Raw genomic sequence first — 19,776 nt, 5'->3', positions numbered from 1 at the left:
CCCATCTGCCAGCATCTGGAATGCAAACACAAGGAAAATTAACATTGATTCCCCACCTGAGGTCTTACATACCTTATGTATGTTTCAGAATGCCAGTGCCCAATTGCATGAATTGCACTAGCCCTCAGGTCCAGCTGGGCCGCTGTTGTTGCCCCAATCCTGAATGAATGGGAACCAAATTCATGTGCTTAAAGCCCAGCCTCGTCAGTTCCTGTCTTAGAATGATAATGTTGTGAGGGGACTCCTATCACTATGAATCAAGAGGAGCACACGCTCCATGGCCTTATTGCCCTTGTACGCCCTCACAGCGTCCACAGGGCAGATTTCAGGCTCGCCACTCTCCTATAGAATAATGGGTTTGTCCCAGCCTCTTTGATCCATCTTTGACCTCCAAGGTTAATATCACCAATAATCCCTCCAGTATATACCCCTCAATTCCAAAGCTCTTCCAGAAGAGTCCTTAGAGGACCAAAGTACTAATTTGCTGATCCTAAAAGCTCCAGAAATGCCACCCTGAACAAGGCTCCCATTTGTCCACAATGACTTATGGGCTCGAGGATCTGCACCAGATCCCAAAGTGTGGTGAGGTTATTTGGTACAAATTATAGACTTCGTTTGCGCGCATTGTCTTTTCTGAACTTGTCTGTTACCCCATTGTCTTTTGAAGAGGGTGTAATGATAATTAAGGCTGCGAGTTTGTCACAGATTCTGTGACTTTCCGTTACCTCCATGACTTCTGCAGCAGCCGGTGCGCCTGGCGCATCAGCCGCTGCTGGGGCAGTATTGGGTCACTGTGCCCCCCCCACACACACACACAGCAGCAGAGTTTGGTTGTGAGATGGGGCAGGGGGTTAGGGCACTAAATGGGGTAAGGTGGGCTCTGGGCAGTGCTTACCTGGGGGAGCTCCCTGGAAGCAGCGACCTTCCCCTCGCTCAGCTGCTAGGTGGAGGAGTGGCCAGGTGGTTGCGGGCTGCCTCTGCCCAGAATGCTGGCTTTGCAGCTCCCATTGCCCCATCCCACCCCCCCAAGTTTTATTCACTGGTATTTTTATTAAAAGACATGGACCAGTCATGGACCGTCAGTTTTTGTTTACTGCTCATGACCTGTCCTTGACTTCTACTAAAAATACCTGTGACTAAAACATAGCCTTAGTCATAATCCATGAGTTTTTCTGTGCTGTGGGGCTTTGGATTCATGTTTTGTTCCAAACTTTGACATGTGACAGTTCACTACAACCTTGAGGTAAAAGGTTTGTCAAAATTTGACTCAGTAAAAACTGCTTCAGGTTTATGCATTGTAAGGCAGATTCTGTTCTCATTTATGTCAGTGGCAAAATTTTCATTGGTTTCAACGGGTGTGGTATCCAGCCCTTGTGAAGCATGAACCTCATACTTTCTTCATGTTTTGAAATAAAGCCATATATCCAATATTTTTAGATAGGGTGTTGCACTATGCCTTTCTCAACCTGAAGAGTAAGAGCTAGAAAGAAACGAGAGGCCTTCAATATGGGTTACTGTTTATCTTTTATTTTCTCAGATGCCAGTGGCAGGTGGAGGCCAATGGGGTAATATCTCCAGCCCTCACTCCAAGTCCTTCTCCACTGCCTCTTACTATAGATGAGGATCGAGAATTCACATATCCTTCTGATGTCCTAGTGCCTCCTGTTGGACATCACTTTGATCTGCCTAGGATCAGGTTGCCTCCAGGAATCATGATAAAACTCAGGGAAATATCTGGACGTGCTCGGCCTCAGTTTAGACCTAGTATAAAGTAAGTAACTGTTTCTTCACCACTATTTTGCTAATTTATGTTTTATTATTATTTAAATTGATACACAAAGTGCTCTCAAATGCACAAAGCAAACAAACTAAATAAAAATATTCTCCAATCCCTCAGTAGTAGTAAATGTAGAATATTTGTAACACTAATATTAGGCACAGAAATATCAGATGGAAATAGATAATTCTCAACTTGGTGTGCATTCAGTAGTTCCTAAAACAAAATTTCTTGAATACCTTGGCTGGTGAACTGTAAATACAAATGAAGCTGTATCCTTGCTAATCGGTTTGATTTCCCATCTGTAACAGGGAAGTGATTCAGCCAGATGTAATGGAGGAGATGGTAGTTTCATGTGTTATTAAACATTTGAACTTGGTTGATGCACTCCAGTCTCTAATAAACTTCCAGTATCAGGAAGAACATGCTGAGGAATATGACTTGCTGTGTAAAATTATGGGTGAGACCTTTAAGAAGCTAAATGCCATGGAAAGACAATTGCAGGTAAGACAACTAAAGAAATAACTTTTATTACTAACTACTAAGGATATTACTAACATAAAAATGTAAAAAAAAAAAAACCCTCAAAACGCACTTAAAGACCTCTTTTCTCTTACTGAAGCTAAGATAAATGGATGCTTATGTATATTCAATATATTTGTATCTTTACTAGAGTGTAGCTGAATTGGAACAGAGATGGCAGAATGAGGTAGATGATGCCACACATGGGAAGCTGGAAAACAATGTTCCATTCTTTTATGATTATCATTTCAATGAGGTAAGCATTGCATTTATCCCATTCATTCATAGAGATAAGAGTTTGCTATCCTATTTTTGCATTTGTGGGCTACAGTGTAATTACTCTTTTCATTCATTTACTGCTAAGTTTTTTTTAGTGTGTAAGTTTATTGGTACTAAAAATTATAGTGCATGCTTTCAGGTTGTCTAATGTATATGCTGACAATAGGAATTCATCATAAATGTTGATCACTGTTGCTTTTTGGAGTAGTTTTTGTTAGGAATATAAAAAGAGTAAGATCACGCAAAAATGTATTATGATTTCCCAGTGTCTGTATCTGGCAATTAGATATGAGTGATTAATAATCTTGGTTTGTAACCATGGACATCTTTTAATGCATATGTGTAAAAAAACATTCCATGATCCTATTGAATCAGATACATTTTCATCCTGTTCTTTTCTAGAGCAAAATGAAAGAATTGGAACTTTTATGTTCAATGAAAGAAATTTCTTTTGATGGAAGTGATCTTGAGAATATGGTCCTGTCATTGAGGTTAGTAGTTGGATCTGTTAGCTGAGCGTTCTAGGCCCTGATTCAGCCAAGGTTCTTAAGTATATGCATTACTTTAATCAGATGCAGTCTTACTGCGGTAGGTAAGACTACCCACAGGTTTAAAGTTATGCATGTGGTTAAACGCCTTTCCAAGACCTAAGTCTTGTATGAAACTTCTCTGTGATTTTTACCTACCAAAGTGAAAAAGAACCCTTGACTAGATTGTTGTTTTGAAAATAGATTGAAAGGCCTCTCCAAATTGCTGGTAATTCTGCATAAAGAGGGTCATCTTTGAGAACATCACAGTTCATCAAAATTTGAAATGCTGGAGACATAAATACAGTTAATTATTTATGGATGTTATGTAAAGGGGCGGGAGAAAGAAAAAACAATAGGATTGTTTTGTTTTCTACTTGAATATATTTTTAACTCAAAAACAATAATTAAAGAGATTACAAGATAGACATCTTTAAAATTTTACCAGTTAAGATATGTTATATCGGGAGGCATAAAGAACAACTAAGTTTACACTGGTTTTTCGTTCACCGTTTTAGGGAGAAATTTTTTCAAGAAGTCAATTCTCTGATTCAGAAGCCCTCACATTCCTTGGCTAAAACAAAAATATTAGTAAAGAGCTTGATGAATAGAGCAGAGCTACTGTTGCATGTTACTATTGCAGCACAAGCTGGTATCACAAGAAGTATATCTGGTACCCCTGCTGAGACACCAGGTATCAATTTACAGTGCATCTGATTATTAGACCTGAATGTTTGCTATTATTATTTGCTATGAATATAAATAACACTTGTAATTAATCTGCCCTAATGCCCCTTTAAAATCATATTTCTCTACCTATTTTTCCTTTTCCATTTAGCAAGTAGTGAATATGTTTTTAGGGGTATTGAACTAACATGGCTCTGTTTACTATTTGCATACCAGTATCACCATGCTATCATCAGCATAGCTTTGTGAATAGTGTGAACTAATTTCAAAACCAATAAGGGGAATTTGCAACATTAATAACAATTATATTGCAAACATAAGTTGTTAGTCTTTTAAATTTCTCATTTATATAGCTTAATTTTAAAAATAAAATAATTAAGTCTTCTGATTGCTATAATCTTGTACACCTCAATCAAATTGCCTCTGATTCCTCTCCTTTCCTATTGATAAATAATTCCAGTCTCTGCAATTTCAATAATAAGTAAATATTTCATTATAAGACTATTATTAGATGGTGTAAAGAAAGAGGATTGAGAAGGTTGGTAGCCCGTCTACAATAACTTTTCTATTAGAGGTTGCCTTAATATAGAAACTGGCTGTAAAAATGAAATGCAGAAATTTTAAGAATTACCCGTTAATTAGATGGTCTTGAAATGTTAAGATAAACATGGATGGAAGACAACTTCTAAGGGAAGTGACCCAGTGTTAATTAACATTTCTGGGTCTATAGAAGCTATTTGTTCTTTTCCATCCAAAACTTATTAGGTACACTCTGAATTGCTGATGTAAAATGTAAGTGAAATTAATATTTTCCACTTTCCTTACCTAAAGCTGACTCAATGATACTTCAGTCTCCTAAAATGTAAATACTACATACCATAATAATAAAGCACATAATCTAAATAAAACCAGGTACCATGAAATAAGACTTAAAGACATATGAGGTTGCCAGCAGGAAAGCCATTTAAATGGAATTTCAGATTCTCGCATGGGGTTAGGGGAAATGCATTTGGTGTTTTGTGTAGGTTGTTGTTTTTGTTTTAATTTATTTCCTAATTTGTTTAGAAATTGCTTTACTCTGCAAGACCAGCAGTGACAGAACTTTGTTTTATAACATTGCAGCTTGTAAATCAGCATCTGAAACAAAAGTGATATCTCATGCTGTCCGCCAGCCTGTCTTCCTTCGTAGCATGTCTGCACCTTCTGACCTAGAAATGATTGGAAATGAAGATTTGGAGTTCACTAGATCAAGTCAGAGGTATGCAGATGCTAGTTCACTGAATTGCTTTATGAAACACCTAAAAGTATATTCTGTATTTCTGTTGTTAATGTATCATGTTTTTAGAAGAACATTTTTCATAGATCAGCCTATTCTTAAATTCTCTAATAAGTGCTGTTTTCCCATAGGCGGCGCCATGTTACTAGTCATAGGAGTAGTTCTTTTACTCTTCTTCAATCTTTGACCGTCGAAGATAGTAGAGATAAACCTACATACAGTGTCTTATTAGGGCAGCTGTTTGCTTTCATTGGGACAAATCCTGACCAAGCGGTATGTCATGTTAAACATGCTAAATCCCTATATACTTGAGCACAAATGTAACATCAGTTTTTAATCTAAGTTGAAAGGTACAGATGTGGGGCTTATGTAGTAAAACATAGACATTTCTTTATTAGGTATCCAGTAGCAGTTTTCTGTTAGCTGCTCAGACCAGGTGGCGTCGTGGGAACACAAGAAAACAGGCACTGGTGCATATGAGAGAGCTCCTAACAGCAGCTGTTCGGGTTGGTGGTGTTACACATCTTGTGGGTCCAGTGACTATGGTACTTCAAGGAGGACCAAGGTAAGATGTTCCTCAGAACTTTATTAAACTTTTGGGGCTGGATGGTGTGCTTTATGCAAGGAGTGGTACTGCATTATACCAAAAGCAACGAAGGAGATAACTGGTTTTCCGTGCCCAGGGCACAAGTTCTCAGACTTTATGATCAGTCCTCTTGTGAGGCATCTTGGAATTCCTTTTAATATTTCCCACAGTGCTTCAAAAGAATTTGTAGGTCCTATCACCTGTCAGGAAGTTCACGTATCACAGAGTCTTATGGGATACTGCTATTTGAGGACTAGTTGCAAGTGATTTTAGCAAATTCATCTCTGTGTATGACTAAAGACAGGGAAAGAAGTAGGAATTGTAACCCCACCAGATACCTGCTGCTGCATCTCAACCACTTTAGACCAATGACCCATTAGTTGAGAACAGCTGTCTGAGGAGAATTGAGCGAGCGGAGACTTGGATTTGGTTTGTATTATGTTGTTGCAGCCTAGTTGCTGTGTGCAGGGCTAGGGAAGCAAAATGTTCAGGTGTTAACAATTGTATAATGCATTTTCAACTAATGGCAAGAACACACGAGAGAGATTCTTTGATGATTGTGATTTAAATCTAAACACACACCAAATAAAATGAATCCATAAGATCCTAACGAGTGGGTTTTATGGTATGAGGTAACAAAATGGGATTTAGGCTCTTTTTATTTAAACTTTTTTATGTAACTGTAAAAATAAATTCAAAGAGTTTGTGGGCCGTCTGGAACCAGTTTCACAGTTAGGTACTGTAGCCAGAATGGTGATTTCAGTCTGTATTTTGCATGCATTTTGGGAAGCAGAAAAAGAATGCCGTATTTTGTAGCATTAAGAATTTCTTACATTTTATATAAATCTGATATAGAATTTTGTCTTCAAATCTTTCATGAATTCTTTCAAATTGTGGCGATTTCCTGTAGCTATGTTTTGGAAGCTTTTCATTTTACTTGGCACAAAAAGACATGATTTCAAATCTATAACTTCCAACAGAATCGAAGAACTCACTTGTGGCGGGATGGTGGAACAAGTCCAAGAAGCCTTTGGAGAGACCATGACCTCGGTGGTTTCACTGTGTGCTCGTTACCCCATTGCTTGTGCAAATAGCATTGGCCTCTTGTGCACAATACCATATACAAGGTAGGAAAGGTTTTGCTTCAAGAAGGAGAGAGAAAAGAATGGTTAGATTCTCTTTTATACAGTTGTGCCATATAATTAAGTGTTGCTTCAAAGGGAAGTATTATTATGTAGACTGGAACGGACTTTTTTGTTGTTTTTTTAAAATTCTCCTGTAATATCTCCCGGCAGTATATTCTGGCGGAGTAAGCACAGGGGTGGGCATTGGGAGGGCCTGAGTCTTGGCTCTGCCACTGATTTGTTCTGTAGGAATGGGCAAGACACTTCAACTTCCTTAGTTTGCCTAAAGTAAGCATAGTACCTAGCCAACTATCACTTGGGATGTTGTGAGGATTAGTGAACATCATGAGAGCATTTTGGAACATACCAAGTTCCATATAAATGTAAAATATTACTGTTATGGTGAGACATGAACTAAAGATGATTAATATGTCTTCCGTTTGTAGCAGGTGGCATAACTCAAAATGATGCTCTGTAGACTGCATATAGATTTAATAACCCTTTATATAGCACTTAATCTTCTACTAGGAACAGCTTGGCATCATGACCATGACATTCAGAGATAATGCTGGATGAAAGACTTGGAGAATATCCTGTTACATTTTGTCCCTTCTACAGATAAAGTAATGGAGGAAACATTGAATTGTCCAAAGCTACAATGAAAGATACAGTACATGTGCTGAGAAATGTGGGATAGCTTATGTATGTTGAAAACGGTTGAGAAGTTACTGCAGTACAACCTTAATTCTTTGTTCTTCTGAACAGGAGTGAAGAGAAGTGCTTGGTACGCAGTGGCCTGGTGCAGCTTATGGATAAGCTCTGTAGTTTAAGCAGCCAGACAGAATCCAGCTCCAATGAAAAGCAGACTAAAAAACAGAAGGTGGCTACTATGGCCTGGGCTGCCTTCCAGGTCCTAGCCAATCGCTGTGTTGAATGGGAAAAAGAAGAGGGTAGGAGCAATGTTGATATTACATATTGTGTATTTTAAAATCGCTGCTAGATATTGAGTTCATATGTGAGAGGAAACAATATAGATTTTTTTAAAATTTTGCATTGACCAACCACTGACATTTAGGAATAATTATTTTTATTAAATATAAAATATTTTTACATATATATATATATATAAGATTATGAAGCGCTTTGAGATCTATTGATGAAAAGTGCTATAGAAGAGCTAGGTAGTATTATTTATTATTAGTTATTTACAAATACTGTTGAGATGGGATTTTAAAATGAGTGGGAGGGGTATTGTTTTTAAATGAATCAAGAGAAGTTTTTCATTCTATAATTTTTTAAAAGGGGAGAGGCTTGAGTGGCTTAGTGTCAGGTTTAATCAACAGTAAATGCTATAGCTCAAATTCTTCCTTGGTGTAACTCCAATGGAATAATTTTGTCATTTCAGTATTTTTTTTAATCCAACATGCTGTTGGTGAACTTGAAAAGGTTCTGTTGACTCTTGTATTCCTATATTTATAGAAAACCATCATGTACGTTTAGACACCCATCTGAAATTTCTGGAGCCTGGGTTTTCTCTAAATTGTCTTTATGTAAAATTAGCAAAATTGGTTTGGTGGGAAACTTACTCACTTAAATATTATCCACATAAATAGAATAGTATGTTCAATTACACTGTGTCATAAGACTGAATGTCCATTTGTTACCTAGCAACTAGATGTTATTGCAGGTTTGACTTTAACTCAATATGATTTTTTGTAAGTAATTACTGTACTGTAAATGAACTTGTTCAGGTTTTTCCAATATATTACTTTTTTTATCATGTATACATTTACAATTGTACATTTTTGCATTATCTTTGAAGGTGGTTCAACAGAGGCTGTTCATTCTGGTCTGGCTCGTCAAGTCTCCAGCCTTCTTACCAATCATCTAGCACGAGCGACAGAATGTTGTGGTAATCAGGCCGCTGGAAATGATGCACTGCAAGATGTACTTAGCCTTCTTAATGACCTGTCAAGGTACTGACAGTACTTTGATAAAGTCATTTTTTTTCTGGATTACTTTCCAGTGTTGGAAAGCACTTCATTTCCTGTAATGGAAATAGTAAAGATAATGACACCTCTTTCAATACCATTCCAAAAGCTTGAGGCTATTTTGAAATAGCAGCATAAACACACTTGTGTTAAATTTTAGGATCAATCCCTTGTTGACAGCAGGTGAGGGTGGGTAGACGTCCAGTAGTACTTTCTGAAATTGAAATCTAGACTCTGTGTGACAGAGTCAAGTGACTTGTTTGACCACATTAATGAGCTTACTTGTGTCACATGCCTGTATATTTTTAAGATATATGCTGTAACTGAGTAATAGTTTATTCATTAAGAATGAAACCATTCAGTATAATGCCATTGTAAACCTGACCCTGCTGTCCTTGGTATAGTTTTTTATTGACCTCAATAGGAGATGTACACTGGGAACAACTGCAAGATTGAATATGAAGACTGCAGTCTCGCAAACTGTTTTTGGCATCTCGCTGCGTATGGAGTCTGTTTGTTGATGAAAAGTGACACACAGTTGCAGTAATACCACAGTTAAAGAACTTTTTTTGTATTTGTTCAGGGATGTGCAGTACATTCTGAAATAATACAGTACTTACATGTTACAAAGGAGAGTAGTGGAGCGGAATATCACAGACTTCACAGTTGCTCTTATGTTTATAAACTTTGGTGCCTAGGGAAGCTTTCTTGGATTTTTTGAGCTGGAGGATTAATGGGACTAAATAGCAACATTTAAGCTGTTTTGCTCTAAAATCTGTCACGAAATCTCAAATAATGGAACTATCTTCAAGAGCTGTTTTATGAGGTTTTATATGGGAAACAGGCAAACATTTTTATGGGAGTTGTATAAGAGGCTCCAGACACCTGAGCAAAATAATGGGGTATCATTCATCTTGCATTTGAAATTGATTACTACTTAACTCTGATGGATCATTTTATGTGTTTAATTTTTAAGTACAGGCTTTAATAATATAATAATGTATTGCCATAAAGATCCTTTACCCATGTCAGGATATCATCTTATAGTTTGTATTTGATTTCAGGAGTGTGATTTAACTTTCCTGTTTTGCAGTCAGAGAGATGAGTATGCTCTTTTCTCTCAGGAGTCACATAGGTAAAGCTATCCTGAGCCAGCCCGCCTGTGTATCCAAACTTCTCTCACTGCTTTTGGACCAACGCCCTTCTCCAAAACTCGTCCTTATAATCCTCCAGCTATGTCGTGCTGCGCTTCCTCTCATGAGTGTAGAAGACTGTGGAAATGTTGAACTGCCTCCATGGAGTTACTCAGTGCCCTCCCTGAACAGTGAACAGGATGACCCCAGTGACCCCGCCTCCAAGATTGCATCACTCCTCTTAGCAAAATTGGCAGATTATGTGGTGCCAGGTGCTAACCGTTTCTCATGTCTAAATGTTTGTTCTTATTATGTGTAATAAGTGTCAGACAAGCTTGAGAAATAATGCATGATTGTGCAAGAGGTGGGTGTTGACAAAAGGCACAATTTGGATAAATGTGTATTGAATGATAGTGTTTAGAAGCTTAACTTGACAAAAATTTAACAGCAGGATGAGTTCAAATATCCGGTAGTAGGCCTGTTTCTATAATCTGGCATTCTGACTGTTCAGTGTAGTTCAGTTTTCTGAATAAGGTGCTTATTGCAGACACGTGAAAGAAAGCTCAGATGAAGCTAAAGGCAATGTCTTTAAAGTATCTGACTGTTACACTTTTTCTTTTCTGCTTGAAGGCTGTCAGACAGTTCTGTCTCCAACTGCGTCTGAACCAGATACCTCTTTGACAAAAACCAGTCCAAAAAATTCCATAAAAGGAGATAAAGATCCTGGAGAAGAGAGTGAGGCAGTGGATGGTAAACTTTCTATTTTTATTCACAAACGGGAAGATCAGTCATCCCATGAAGTCCTTCAGCCCTTACTGAGGTAACTTTAACTCAGTGGATTAGAATTAACAAAGAAGTTCAGGGGTTTCCATCTTTATTTCTATACAGTGCCAGAACTGTAGGAAGATTTTGTGTTGGAGATGATCGTAACTGAGCAAAATGCTTCAAATTCTGTTTTCTGTTGCTGCTCGTAAATAGTGGAATTTTTATCCAAAAGTGAGTTTTGGTGGTGTTGTGCAGCTACATAAATAGAAACACACACAGCTACATTGAAAGTTAAACCACAGTTCCCCAAACTTGGCCCACTGATGCACAGACACCATCAGCTCAAAAATTTCCATTTGTACTTTACTTGTAGATTAGAGGAAGAAAAATCTTTTATTTTCACCAATTTGTTTTTTGTGTATTTGACAGCACCTGGTGTATAATCAGGTTCACTACTTTGTTGATGGTCAAATGCACTTCGAGTCTAATTCACTAACATAGTGACCTTATCTGTGCACTAATCTAGGGGAAGCTTATGTTCATATTCTTCCCCAGGACCTGCGAGAGTGTGTGAACCAGTGACGACAGGGGCAAAGAGGGAGGGAGATGGTAGAGAAGTCACTGCCTGTTTTGAGAGTGTTGCTCTTTTATCCGCTCAGAAACCACAGCAGGGGAGCAGAAAAACCCTTTCAAATGTGTTTTTAAAAGAATTAAACACAGGACCCACTACTTAAATGGTACTCTATCAGAAAATTTGAAGGTCCTCCTGTTAGTCCACAACACAAGGTGATATTACAACTAGTACAATCACCAGAAAAAAAATTATTTTAAGTGTTACTCTCAGTAAGGCTCTCCATTAGGATAATTCCGTTAGAACTTCTGAAGTGATCTTAGTATTCAGTCATACCAGCTCAGACTTGGATCTCTGTAAAACTCACAAGAGACCCCTCCAAAATAAAAGTAGGATGCTGGAGGAAGTGATGTTGGTAGTTCATGACATGACACCCCTTGCTCTGAGTCAGCCTTGAGCCACTGCCTCAGTATGATGCTAACAGGCAGTGTTGTTAAACCATTCCTCCCAGCAGTGCTCTCTTTCAGATGAAATATTAAAACCAAGACTCTTAGGCCTTCATGGCCACCAAAAGAACTCATGATTCAATTTTTTACCAAAAAAAAAAAAAAAGTATTAACTGCAGTGGCATTGCCAAATTGCAATGTGAATAACTACATTCTATATAAAGAAAAGGAGTACTTGTGGCACCTTAGAGATTAACAAATTTATTTGAGCATAAGCTTTCGTGAGCTACAGCTCACTTCATCGGATGCATCGTGAGCTGTAGCTCACGAAAGCTTATGCTCAAATAAATTTGTTAGTCTCTAAGGTGCCACAAGTACTCCTTTTCTTTTTGCGAATACAGACTAACATGGCTGCTACTCTGAAACCTACATATTTACATTTCTCCTGCTGTTTCAGTACAATGGTAATCTTCCCATCGTGTGTCCTCAACTCTTTAGAATTGCTGTGACGTTAAGCAGCTCAACTGGAGAGAATTCTTTTCACTACAGAGCTGGTTGAGTTCTTCATGTAAATAAAGGCTTTAAAGTGCTTTGAGATCCGTTAGAACAAAAGAATAGTTAGTTCACTAATTTTACATAGTAAAGCAACATTTAATAGGTTTTATTCTTACGTTTGTAGTAGTTCAGAAGGTCGACCATTCCGACTTGGCACTGGAGCTAACATGGAGAAAGTAGTGAAGATGGATCGGGACATGACTAAAGTAAGGAAGTAATAAAGATAATTATTTAACATCTTAGAAATCATTAGACAGTCAACATTCTCACTACTCCAGTGTTGTTAAGCCTTCTGTAAAAGAACCAGAAAACTAAATTTAATTCTCTTCCAAACAGATAAATTATTGGTTAATATTTATATTAAACAAGTGAAATTCAAGAAAACTTATTCATAAACTTTAGCATTAGAATGATGATGTTAACATAAATATGTAAATCCTTGAAAAGCAGATGTTTTGTATCACTGCAAAAATATTTCCACTACTATTTTCTCAAACATGTTTGGGTCATGGTTTTGTGTTCTTTCACAAGTATTTAAACAGTCTGAGTTTTACTGGGATGAAAATCCATAAAAAGTAAATTTCAAAGATCATGTTAGAATATTTAAGGAAATTGGTTTTAAATTCATATTCGTGAGTATTTGTGTCAGAAGTACTCGTGCATTCTTCGATCAAGGAACAGAAACAACACCATGTGACTATCTGACCAACTAAACTAATAGTATTGAATCCACTCCTTGATTAATTCATAGATTAAAAAAATGAAATCAAACAAAAAACTGTCCAATGTGAATAATGAATACAGTTTGAGGAAGTGTTGATTTCTTTGTGGTTATTCCACAGCTGGGGTCGGGGGGGGGGAGAGGGGAAGGAAGCTAAAATTTGTCAGATAAATGATTCCCTTAGCTCTGGCTACCTTGGGTTATGATTGGTCTGAATAGAGCTAATTAAATAGTCACTTTGAATATCTTCCATATTTCTTTTTCAGAGTGGCTGCTGTGAGGTTATTACAGAAGAGGCTGCTGCAGCTCTTCGGAAGGCTACCAAGTGGGCACAGTCTGGCCTAATTGTCAGTGTTGGGCCACCTATTGAATCTGTCAGTCCAGAAAACACTAGCGGGCTGTCAATTGGTGACAAAAAGAAAACTGCTCAAACCTCCATTTGCAGGGAGAGGAATTCTGAACTTGCCAGGTAGAAACTCACTGTGGAGTCTTCAAAATAACTTGAATGTCTTTGTAGGAATGTAGAGAGTAACTATTAGTACCCTAATCTTACGTCACTTGTGTTGGGCAGGGGTAACAATTAAAGCCCCTCTCTCTCTCTCCCTCCCTCTCCCCTGTTTTGAATTATTGGGAAAGTGACATTTTTCTTCTATACAGAACAGATCCTGTGCGCCCATTTATCAGTGGTCATGTAGCAAACAGTATGGCAGCAGAGGTGATTGCTCTGCTTCATAGCTTATTGATGGCACCAGAATCGAATGCAGCTCAAATATGGACGACAACGGCTGAAAAAGTAAGCAAAGGAGGATTAGATATCTAAATGTGTGATGCACAGTATATTAAAATATATCCACTGCAGGACAACTTTTAACAGTTGGCATCCTTCCTCTCCTGCTTCCTTGTTTAAAATATATTTTTAATTGTCACTATCCAGGTAGATACTATCTGTCCTAATAGTCCTTCTTGGGCTCATCTGCCATTTCAGAGAATGTGGGGCAAAGATGGGGGAAAGAATTTGTCAAAACAGATCTGGAAACAAGGAAGTGACTGCTAATAAATGGCAGTGTTACATTTTTTTTATACTTCCTATATTGTTTATTCAGGCAGTCATCCTACCTTGACAGACCAATCCTCTCTCACCCGGACCCCTAAGGGGCCAAAATAATGGTTGGAGGATGAAGTTTTTGCTTCCAGATCCCTTAGCATACATTGTGGCTGCTCGGGCTATGTGCTGGAGAGAAGGGGACACATCACTGCACTTCTAACAGTTATGTGGGAATCAGCAATGGCATATTGCTTTGTTATTCACTGATCAAAGATCTTATTTTAAAGTATTACTGTATACTTCTTGAAAATTAAAATAGTTCCTCTGGTGTATTTAAAAAAAAAAAATCAGCTGTGCCCTACACTTTCCTGACCAATATTTCGCCTTTGAATATTTAGGTTCTGTCTCGGGCTCTGATGTACATTCCACAACTTGGGAAATACGCAGAGAGTATCTTGGAAAATGGGAGCAGCAGTGGCAGGAAACTTGCTAAACTTCAAAGAATTGCTCGACAGGCGGTGGCTGCACTATGTGCTCTTGGTGGCTTTAAAGAGACAATTAAAATAGGTTCTGAAGTGCAGGTAATTAACTTCTTTTCCTTTTATACTTCAAATGAGATGTGATTCTTTTAATCATTTTACAATTTTAAAGTTGTACTTCCTTGTTCATTGTTGTAGGTTTTGGGTAGAGGAATAGCAGGAAGCATTGGAGTGGTGGCTTCTATTAATGAACAGGAAGGTATAGCAACTGTCAAATTTCCACCTGCCAGTATAGACTGTAGAAAGACCTCACAAGCATCAGACACATTAACTATTCCATTATCTAGGCTCTGTGTTCCAAGATCTGAGGTAAGGTCATTTTAAAATCCAACATTAAGTGTAATAACAAATTGTAATTATACTGTGATTTAAAACAATGACAACAATCTGCAGCATGTAAAAGCCTAATTCCTGTTTGTTAAAGATGACCTGTGACATTTACATCATTGTTTTAAACATTTCATAGCAATATTTATATGTAATTTCTCATCCAAATAACATGATATTATTCATCCTTCAGCACTTAAGGATGTTCCATAGCACGTTGTGTTACCTTTCCTTTTTGGCTTGTGATTTTTGTGTGTTACTGTTTTTGTGATACTACAAAATGAGAATTAACTCCAGGTGATGAAACGCCCTCATGACTTAGAAACTAACTACTTGAATTTAACTTTTTACCGTGCCCCCCACCACCACCACCATCAGGCATTGCCTCTTCATAAACTGTCCATTACTGAGAAGGTAGTACAGGCAGTCCAGTCCATGTTGCTTCCTCAGGAGGGAAGTCTATCTATTCATACCTCACTTCCTGCAACAGGAGATGGCTCAACTCCAGTAATGGCAGTGGTCCGGCTCCTTGGTGAAATAAGAACAAGGTGAGGTTTTGTTCATTATTTATAAAGGGCTCTAAGTGTACAAGATGCTGTACAAAATGTAAATGCTCCAGCCAATTGAGGTCATTTTGAGGCTTGTTTTTCCTATGTAAATATTGGTATCTTGCTACATGGAACAATTGTGTGTTTAATAAAGAATCATATTAGTTTCCAAAAGGAAATAAAGTTAACTGACTTTGTTACAATGGCCTCCCTGCTAATAAGGAGCCCAAAGCCAGGAGTGGACTTAGCAACCCGTTGAGCTGGGTGTTTTATTAACATGAAGTTGGTCAAGCCATTTCTACAGCAGTCCTAATGAACAACTAAACAAACAGAAGTAGACAAGAATGCACATTTTGTTGAGGCTAGTCCTGAAATTATTTTCACAAGTATTGACATCAAGTTCACCACATAATGTACATTTTTAATGTTCATAATTTTTTTTTTTTTTTTTTTACATTAAGAGCATGCCTGGTGATGGCCCAGCTATTAGAAGAAAGTTTGTTTTGTGAAGAATTCATACAACAATGTCCAGCTGCTGTAGAAGTTCTTAACCTGGTGGCACAAGAGTGCAGCCCTGGTATGTATTTAATATGTCCCTACAGTTCTATTTTGTCTGTGCAGCGAGATAACAGATAAGTGAGGCTAATTTTAAACTTTAGATACTAGGCTATATCTCAAATAAAAGTGATCTATTTAAATGGAAGACAGTATTAATAGCACTTAGTAATATAATACAGTGTGGCTTATTACAGTTGCAGAGATCTAAATAAGTTTGTGGTAGCTAATAGCTTGACTTCTTAAAATTAGGTTTTAGGTATAAAGGGAGTGGATTTACACCTAGTGTGAATATGGCCGTCGAGTTTCCCCCTCATAATACTCTGGTCTCATGGCTGGTTCACTGGTTTTGTGTCTTGTTTTTGATAGAGTATCAGAAGTCTCTCTTGTATTGATACATACATCAGGGTGCAGGTATACTCAGTTTTAATCAATAGCAAAGTCAAGCCTGAATGAAATTGCAGGTGATTTACTCAAAACTGTGAGAAGTTATCATTTTATCAGTAAGTTGTGATGTTGATTTATTTATAAACTGTGGTATTTACATGAATGTACCCATCCATACTAATGTACAAACTGAGATGAAGGGAAGTCTCTAAATCTTGGACTTTTTTAAAATTTCTCCATAGTTTTTTGTGAGTGTAAGCTGCTGTTTTTCCTTCATTATTCTCTTTTATGTTCTTTAGTGTATTGGTGCTCTTCTTGCCTATTTTAAAGACTACTCTTATTTTCTTTCCTTATTTTTAACCTCCCAATCTCCTCCCCTGTTTGTGTGGGTACTACTCTACTAGCAGAAGTTCTAGGGTTGAGGATAGATTAAAAGATACAGCCAGAGCTGCTTAAGTGGAGGAAAAGGACTGAAGAAAAGGAAGCTGTTAGTCTGTAGAACCAAATGGAATTCTGTTAGGCCTCCAGTATGAAATTAGGTATGCATAATTTATGGCACAGGAATAAGTTAACTTCATCCTCATGCTGGGTTGTAAACTTGATGGCCCTGCATCTTATTGGTTCAAAACTAACTTCCAGTAGATCTTTATGTATTTATCAATATACATATTTGCTGACCAGACACTACAAGTTAAATGCAAACAAAACCAAGTTTATGTAAATAGAACTTTTTTAGTTTGTTCATGCTCTTCAGCTCCTGATTGCTGGTTACTGTGAAACAGCCTGCAGTAAGTGACATCATTTTGTTGTATGTTTTTATGAGATATCGACTGCTGACATAATTTCAGTTGCAGGGGAACAGACAAGGCTGATTTGGTGATGTAAATTTCCAATTTTTTTTTTAATGGTGCTGTGAATCTGACCATTTTTTTGAATGTTGAGATGTCTTCCTAAAATTTCAGAGTGATTATCAGTCACTTTGCTGTTGATTTCTGTCTTTCTCTGTCTTGTAAGTCTTTCTCTCCCCAGCTGTTGTTTAACAATAATATAAAAATATTCAGCATTCAGGTTACTCCACTACTGTCTTTGGAACTTTTATTCTTACAAGTTGTTTTTAATCTTTCACTTAAAAATATATTGGCTTTGTAGAACTGTGTTATGACACATGATATTGTTCCTAATAGTGATTATACTCAGTGTGGTTAGTTTAAATAAAACACAAAAGAAATAATTCTTCCTGCCTGACAAATTTTGTCTTTTCTCATTAAGATTTCCCTTCCCCATGTCACTGACATGGCTCTCCTGCTTCCCAAAGTGGATGCTATCTTGGGAGATATTGTTTTCATTGGCTTCTAATGTTCCAAATCTCAGTGTAATCAGAAATTAAGTTTAAACCTTTGAATCGATTACAGGTGACTTGAATAGCATAGCTTCTTTAACAAGTGTTTTTAACCCACACTTTTTAATCTGTATAGGGACTAGTGAAAACATGTTGATAGCCAGGATAAATGGTTACTTTAGCCCTTCAGCTTTTCTTACTCATTTCAGTTTTTAAAAGGAATATTATGTAAATTTTATTTATTATGATGATGCTAATTTAAATTTCAGTTTTAGATTGTTTGCTTCATTTGTAGTCATTTGAACATTAGTTTAAATCCCCTTTAGCACAACTCTTCTTCAAATGTAGTGTTTTCCTTGATTAGGAATTCCCTGGCTCACAGAGTTAGGTCTGTGCACAGCATAGTACCTTCAGGGAAATGTTAGCTAGGCCCTGAAAAGCTCAAGCACTATCTGCACTCAGCTTCCAGGGGAGACATGCACTTCATGAAAGTCTTGTTCTTTCAGTGTCAGTTCAGCCGCAGGTTAAATATTTTAATAGGAGAGAAGGTTTATCTGTTCTCGTTCTGCCAAAGCTCTGTGGCCTAGTTTTTTAAATAACTAGTGATTTGGGGCGTCTCAGCTTTTGGGCACCCAACTTGACACTTAATGCGGCTTGATTTTTCAGAAAATGTTGAACACCCTTCCATATCTGTCTTGGTACCCAAAATCACTAGATACTTACGAACAATTTGGTACTGTGCTTAACTTTTAATAGCAATCTATTCTGTTCCTAGTGAGTATCTCCACTGGCCATTTTATTCCAATGATCAACCTATAACTTCAAGGTTGCCTTACCTGAAAGTATCCTACAAACTTCAGCGCATTGAAGCATCTTGACTACCTAACAGCGAGCAGGATAGTTTGATTTCATGGTGTCTTAGTCAGTTTCATTTGCAGCTGTAACAAGCTCATTGATTTTATTTTAAATAAATTTAACACAAACATGTATTGTCATAAGGAAAATTAAACGAAACAAGGACATTCTAAAAAGTGACTGTGGGGTGTAGGTATGAGGATGTCTTTCCACAGTATGGATGTTAGGTGCTGTAGTGCTGTGTACTACTTCTTTACCATCCATGCTAGGTAAGGATGGAGTGACAGCCCTTAATGCAGATCAACTGCTTTTGTTCACTTAAAATGAAATTTTGCTGTTACTTGGAAATAATTTCTATGTAATTTTTAGACTTGTAATTCCTCTCATACATGATGCTTTCGCTGAAATATAAGCCAGTCTCAGGTGTACTTCTTGGGTTTTTTTGATTTTGGGATGGGGAGGGATTAATTTCTGAAATGGACCTGATTGTCACATTTAGAGATTTTTAGCACAGGTGTAATCTTTAGATCTCAAATGACTGTCTCCAACTAAACTCTCACGTTCCCAGTATTAATGGTGTTGGTTTGGTTTGTATTGTTATAGGGGAAAGGCTTCTCATTGTAGAAGTACAATGTGAAAGGTTAAGAATGTTGTATCGAGATTGTGCTCGTCCCCCACCTCCGCCTCTCCAGGCAGACAGAAGACAGGTAAACATATCAACAAGGCACTGCTTTTCTGGCTCTTTCTCTAATGGATTCAGTTTCTGATACGGTGGTCTAAGGATGACCGGAGTCAATCCATTACAGTGGTTTAAAGGAAAAAAGAAAAATTCATCACACTTAAACATGCTTGAATGCAACATATTGGTTATTTATTTTATATGCTGGGTCGAGTATGCATTCCATAGCCGATCTTGGACACTGGATTTCAGTAGAATGAAATCTAGCTTGTGACCTCAAATGCAGTCAGACTAAAACACTCTTTACCTGTTTTACAGCCCAAAGAGGTTACCTGGAGCCCTTCTAGAGTGTTTCCACCTGTGCGAGCCTGCATGTTCTCATCACATCTTACAGCTGTGACCTTTTTGGCTGACCCTAGTGCAGGCGGGGGACTGCCTCGTGGCACGTTTATCTACGCTACCTCCCCAGTTCCAGTACAAGTAAGAAATCACAGTGATGGAGCAAATTTCTGTGGTGTTTTACCTTCATTTTTTTTTTTTTT

At 37.6% G+C, this 19,776-nt stretch overlaps 1 protein-coding gene across 6 annotated transcripts in view; it reads left to right on the top strand.

The window, feature by feature from the left end:
• Positions 1 to 19,776, top strand: part of HECTD4 (HECT domain E3 ubiquitin protein ligase 4) — a 117,172-nt gene that overhangs the window by 63,584 nt on the left and 33,812 nt on the right. For all 6 annotated transcript variants that reach the window (XM_038373280.2, XM_043498305.1, XM_038373281.2 and 3 more), the window contains 22 exons: positions 1,538 to 1,771; positions 2,089 to 2,281; positions 2,451 to 2,555; positions 2,981 to 3,069; positions 3,624 to 3,799; positions 4,915 to 5,050; positions 5,200 to 5,341; positions 5,467 to 5,633; positions 6,635 to 6,781; positions 7,544 to 7,728; positions 8,601 to 8,754; positions 9,894 to 10,174; positions 10,533 to 10,722; positions 12,364 to 12,445; positions 13,227 to 13,429; positions 13,618 to 13,753; positions 14,404 to 14,586; positions 14,683 to 14,853; positions 15,250 to 15,419; positions 15,881 to 15,996; positions 19,159 to 19,262; positions 19,553 to 19,714. In XM_038373280.2, coding sequence (XP_038229208.1) covers positions 1,538 to 1,771; positions 2,089 to 2,281; positions 2,451 to 2,555; positions 2,981 to 3,069; positions 3,624 to 3,799; positions 4,915 to 5,050; positions 5,200 to 5,341; positions 5,467 to 5,633; positions 6,635 to 6,781; positions 7,544 to 7,728; positions 8,601 to 8,754; positions 9,894 to 10,174; positions 10,533 to 10,722; positions 12,364 to 12,445; positions 13,227 to 13,429; positions 13,618 to 13,753; positions 14,404 to 14,586; positions 14,683 to 14,853; positions 15,250 to 15,419; positions 15,881 to 15,996; positions 19,159 to 19,262; positions 19,553 to 19,714 — 3,526 coding nt within the window. The remainder of the gene's footprint in view (positions 1 to 1,537; positions 1,772 to 2,088; positions 2,282 to 2,450; positions 2,556 to 2,980; positions 3,070 to 3,623; positions 3,800 to 4,914; positions 5,051 to 5,199; positions 5,342 to 5,466; positions 5,634 to 6,634; positions 6,782 to 7,543; positions 7,729 to 8,600; positions 8,755 to 9,893; positions 10,175 to 10,532; positions 10,723 to 12,363; positions 12,446 to 13,226; positions 13,430 to 13,617; positions 13,754 to 14,403; positions 14,587 to 14,682; positions 14,854 to 15,249; positions 15,420 to 15,880; positions 15,997 to 19,158; positions 19,263 to 19,552; positions 19,715 to 19,776) is intronic.

This window comes from Dermochelys coriacea, chromosome 15 (assembly GCF_009764565.3).
Source record: "Dermochelys coriacea isolate rDerCor1 chromosome 15, rDerCor1.pri.v4, whole genome shotgun sequence".
NCBI lineage: Eukaryota > Metazoa > Chordata > Testudines > Dermochelyidae > Dermochelys > Dermochelys coriacea.
Note: the sequence above shows the minus strand (reverse complement) of the source record. Positions and strands in the feature narration are given on the sequence as shown.